Genomic DNA, 5,223 nt, shown 5'->3' on the forward strand with positions numbered 1-5,223 from the left:
CTGAGCTCAAGATTGGTGGGAGGAGGTAGACTTCGCCTTGGGAAGCGAGGCCCTGGAGACGATGACTGAGGATGAGTTTGTGACTCGGTGTAGGTTTGAGTTCGCACCAACTATTGAGGTATAACAGCTGGCGAGAGAGTTTCAGGAGCGTCGTCAGACTACGAAGACTGTGGCAGAGATCACTGGGGTTCTATTGGTTCCACAGTATGCAGCGGATGAGGAAATGAAGAAGGTAAGGTATCATTATATGTTGAGGGATCACATCAGGGAGTTCGTGAGTATTTCAGGGTGCAAGACCCTGAATGATATGATTTCTAGAGCCCGAGAGCACTAGAAATATCCTTCTTTATTTTCTTGGGATTATACTTCAATCACTATTAATTGTATCTTGAATACAAACACCAACTAATAAGGAGATAAAAACACTTTGTAAGATTTGTATGGAAATGCTCCATCCTTATCTTACTTAATGTTTTATGAATTTAAAACCTATGTTAGATTAAAGCTTATAATCTTAAGATCTACAAAATACATATTTGTATAATACTCTAAAAGGTTGTTTAGATTATTATATACAAACCCACCAAGAATAAGTTTTCTTGTTCCTCTAAAAGTTGAGTTAGCAGAAAACAAGCTTTTAATGACAAATGAAATAGGAGGCACATGAAACTTGAAGCGACTCAAGAACCATAGTCTGATGTAGCACAACTTGGCACTAGTTTTAACAAGAAATTGTTAAACATGAATAATAGTTATTCATAAACACAAATCGTTCGCAATATTGGTATAAATCATCTATGACTTGAGAAATGTGGAATCCCTCATTGATTCGTACAACATGGTTGGCCTAACTACCACCCTGTAATATTTTTCCCACAATACATATGTAACAGTCCTCCACTTCAACCATGTTGCCTTTATATGATAGTTAATGCATAATGAACTCCTCATTCTTTATGGATCATAGCGCAGATGCTTGAAACTCTCATTTGGGTGAAGATCTACTCATACAAACATCTACAATCTACTCAATCATTATGAACCCTAAAATTGCAAAAGGCATTTTGTCGAACTGTATTGGTCTATAAGCCTTTCTCTTCCAACATCGTGTTCCAAACATCCAACTTTGCATTCTAACTAAATGAACATACACCACGACACCCCTCCAAGGATCTTATGAGATAACTCATCCAAGATCAAAGTGAAGATGTATGGTGATACGTACTAATCTATAGAACGGGTGAAACTACAATGTTTGAAAGTAGGTTTATTATGGTACGAACCGAACCAAAAATAATAATAATAATAAGTAAAAATCAAAAACAATGGCAAAAGACTTGGATGTTGAATTGAGGATAAAGTATTTAAACAACACCAAAATTAATCAAATTGACAAAAGTTGAATACTAATGGTGATAATCCATATAACCATAACAACAATATCCACACCTTATGTGTATAGAACACTCCAAATAGCTTTATAAGTTAATATTCGATATCAAAGATGTCATACTATAACAACTTGGAAACCTTTATACGAATTCATTCCCAAACAAACATTTTATTCTTGCTTTGAAAAAGAAAGCTTAAAAGACTATCGAAAGCAACAGAGTTGGAAAATATTAAAGAGCTATTAATTGAACTCATAACTCAAATAAATGAGTTGAAGGAGTCAAGATTGATCTACAACATAGAAATAGAACACTTTAATCTTATAAATATAGTGAATTCATCATATTTAACCTTGAGCACATGTCATTGTACAAAATGTTGAAAATAATTTACCTAACAAACCTTACCTCTTTTTGTTTATACAAGTTCTAGCCATTAGTCAAAGGTGCAACTTCATTGACCAACACCCCAATATGCAGCATTACCAAAATAAGCAGTTTTTCCCTTCAAAAACCCATGCACATAATTTTCTTCAATCTGAAATCCATGAATCACATACAACTTACACAAAAAGCTAAAAGTAATTGCAATTAAATATGAATATATATAAGTTATAACCTCAACATTTAGAGGAGGAGAAGAGAGCCACGAAAGTTGTTCAACTTCACAAACATCCACATTTCGAGGCAAAAACATTATGATGTTTGGGGTTATTGTTTGAGCTACTTGAAACAATGTATACCTAAATATAAATTATAGAATGCAATTATTATATTTATATGCATCACAATTATCTATCAACTATGATAATTACAATTTAGTGTAGCATGAGAAATAGTATGACATACCCATTAACTGGCTTGAGTAAATCGAGTGTAAAATTGTGTGTATTCTTATATGAAGGCCCTCCCCATGGTGGAGAAAGAAATGCTACATTACCCTTAACATAAACATGATAACCAAAGAATCAGATTATATTTTATATCACAGGAAAGTTTCAATTTTTCAACAACAAACTATGACCAAATGATTACTAACAACTAGTTTGGTTGATTAGGGTTTATAAGCTGTAAGAAGATTGTAATGAACAAGAATACCTTTAGAAATGGTGCTAATTGCAAAAAGTCACCGACTATGAAATCAATATAATTGTCCACACCATAGATCTTTGCATTGTTTGATGCCATTTCAACCTTTCGAGGATCAATATCTATGGCAATAACGTGATACCCCCTACAAAGTACATACGAACATCTAGTGATTCCTAAAAAAATCTGAAATGTGTAATTGTTATATGATTTGGAAACGTAGGGACTTACAATGAAGCAAATTGAATGGAATTGCCACCCATACCAGCAAAGCAATCAACCACCACTCCACCGCCAACGCTCCGCTGGGCATGGCGGACTGCAATTTCCTCCGGCGTGACTGAGAACCATCCTTCTTCGTCCATTTTGATACCTTCATCGTACCTTGAAAATAAACTGTATCGTTGTAGCCAGTACTTCTTAATCTTAGGGCTGATAATAGGGTGTGATTCTTTACTAGCTCGAAATTTCGCCCTAATATTCACTGGTTTCGGAATGCAAACCATTAACGGAGAAGCTCAGAAGGAAAATTTGAAGATAAAAAACCAATTTCTTGACATCACTTTGTAAATGAAATTGAAAGCAACTTTCTTACCCTCTTGTTTTCGAAGTTTTCTGCGCTTCTTCGATCGACGACTTGCCGTTGTCATTGTGTAAACTGAAACATGACGCAGAGTTGAAGACGAAGAGCTTGCCAATTGCCCCCATGGCTATGGGAATTTACCATGGATTATATGAGATGGGCTTCCGCTTTAGAAAAGGCCTTCTTTATTGGGTCGACTGCTTTAGTGTTTTAAAATCTCATTGTATCTCCAACTTGTGGGCTGTGGCCCATGAATCTGGGCTTATTCATTTGTTTAGTCAAAACCAATTAGAGGTGAATATATATATATATATATATATATATATATATATATATATATATATATATATATATATATATATTATGCTTGGTTTATGGCAGTTTGACTTATGAATTTTGTTTTTGTTTGAGAGGGAATACACCTTATGGAAGTTTGAGCTAAATGAGTTACTTTTTTTTGTATTTGTGTAATTTACATGTATTATTTCATGCCTAATATGGTTGATATTGTTTTCATAGCGTTAGTTGTTATCAAAATGAAATTATATTCATTGTGGTTGATATGTTTTTTGTTTGGGAGTAATTTGTTCATTTTGGTTGTGTATACATATCATTCATTCTATGTTTTGAAGAAGATAATGATATTGATGATATTGATCACATACAATTCATTTGCAAGATAAGAATAACACACACATGAGTTCCTTAATGTGCAAACCATTTATTATTTTATTGAATCCATTTTCATGCATATTGTGTTTAGATAGTCATGCCTTTCAAATGTTTGGTTCCTTAACCACACTATAAATGGAGCACCAACATGAGGATAAGGACTTAAGAAGAAAGTTTTTTAGCTTCAATGTTGAATCAAAGTGTTATGCAAATTTTCCTTTGGGGTTGTCTTTCTTTTCTTCTCTTGCATTTTCATTACGGGTGACATGAACTCGTGAAGATTAATGCCAAAACCCAAAATAATGCCTTCATAAACAGTCATTTCCACAAGTTCTTTTCATTCTTCTTTTAAAAATGTGCTTCCATAATGGATTGTGTTGCATTACCTCTAGTATGTTTTGCGAACAATTTCTGTCTTTAGCTTTCATCTTCCATGTCTCTAAAATCAGCGATAACATTCTGCCGCATATAACAAATAGAACTTGGGCCCGATCATTTGGATTAAAATAAAGCTAAAAAATACATATTTTCTCTTTCTTGAAGTAAAAAAGAGGAAAAGGTAAACAAATAAAGTAACCCTTCTAAAATTCTTCTCCAAGACACTAAAAAGGAAGAAAAAAAGTTCTCTTTTGCCCCCTTCAGCTTCTTTTATTGTCGCAAACACAAGAAACAAAATATAATATAATGGCACATGATGCCATTTAAACTTCAATATGCACTCTAGCAACTTCCAACAGAAAAGAGTACAAAATTATGATTAAAAAATCATGAGAGAAAATATACTTTCTATTTAAATTTTTTAATTCTTAATAAACATCCAAAAAATCCATATATATCTCATCCCTCATCTCTAAATATTATTAAAAGAGAACCCTAAATTCATCAATGAAGCAATCAGAGTCCTTGAATGTATTTCAATCCTATGATTTTCACCCTTAGATCAAATTGCTGACATCATCTTCCCAAAATATAATCCAAACATGTAATTATAGAATCTTTAAATTTAGCAATTACATTTCAAACATAATTACATTTAATTATATAATCTATCCATATTTTCTAATATATATTTCACAATCCGGTGTGGTTGGATTCTGTTCAACAGCCCAAGGACTTGGAGCGCATCTTTTGTTGTTTCCACTGCTTGAAGTGATTGTTACGACCATGAAGAAACGACAAATCCTAACTACAGATATATAAGAGCCAGAACTGCTCAGGGCATTCCATCCAGCGTAAGCATCTGGATAATCTGGAATGCGACGTGGCATGGCGAGACAAAATGGGCGGGCACGGGCGGTCTGGTCTCCGAGCCGATTGGTCAGACGACGACTACTTCATTTATTAGATTAGTATTAGCCGCCTATCCCGGAATGGAATGTGATGGAATAGAAAAAACAGGAAGCGCTATCGGTTCGGTTTTTTTGGGAGGGAGAAGCTTGTGAAGAAGGAAACTTATCCCCGCCCCGACTATCACAATTACATTTAATT

At 34.1% G+C, this 5,223-nt stretch overlaps 1 protein-coding gene across 1 annotated transcript; it reads right to left on the reverse strand.

The window, feature by feature from the left end:
* Positions 1 to 1,691: 1,691 nt before the first annotated feature.
* On the reverse strand, positions 1,692 to 3,179 carry LOC145125547 (uncharacterized). Its single transcript, XM_079060992.1, has 6 exons — positions 3,076 to 3,179; positions 2,712 to 2,964; positions 2,490 to 2,625; positions 2,241 to 2,332; positions 2,011 to 2,134; positions 1,692 to 1,929 (listed from the first exon to the last, which is right to left on the reverse strand). Exons 1-6 carry the CDS (start codon positions 3,128 to 3,130, stop codon positions 1,846 to 1,848), a joined length of 744 nt encoding a protein of 247 aa, XP_078917118.1. The 5' UTR covers positions 3,131 to 3,179; the 3' UTR covers positions 1,692 to 1,845.
* Positions 3,180 to 5,223: the final 2,044 nt, after the last annotated feature.

This window comes from Lactuca virosa, chromosome 7 (assembly GCF_052849685.1).
Source record: "Lactuca virosa cultivar CGN04683 chromosome 7, Lactuca_virosa_CGN04683_v6, whole genome shotgun sequence".
Lineage (NCBI taxonomy): Eukaryota > Viridiplantae > Streptophyta > Magnoliopsida > Asterales > Asteraceae > Lactuca > Lactuca virosa.

Excerpts from the sequence above, each read along its gene's own strand:
- LOC145125547 (XM_079060992.1), bottom strand. The coding sequence starts at position 3,130 with ATGACAACGGCAAGTCGTCGATCGAAGAAGCGCAGAAAACTTCGAAAA. Across the intron at positions 2,965-3,075 it reads AAAACTTCGAAAACAAGAGG|TGAATATTAGGGCGAAATTT; the intron begins GTAAGAAAGTTG and ends TTCCGAAACCAG. Across the intron at positions 2,626-2,711 it reads TCCATTCAATTTGCTTCATT|GGGGTATCACGTTATTGCCA; the intron begins GTAAGTCCCTAC and ends TGTACTTTGTAG.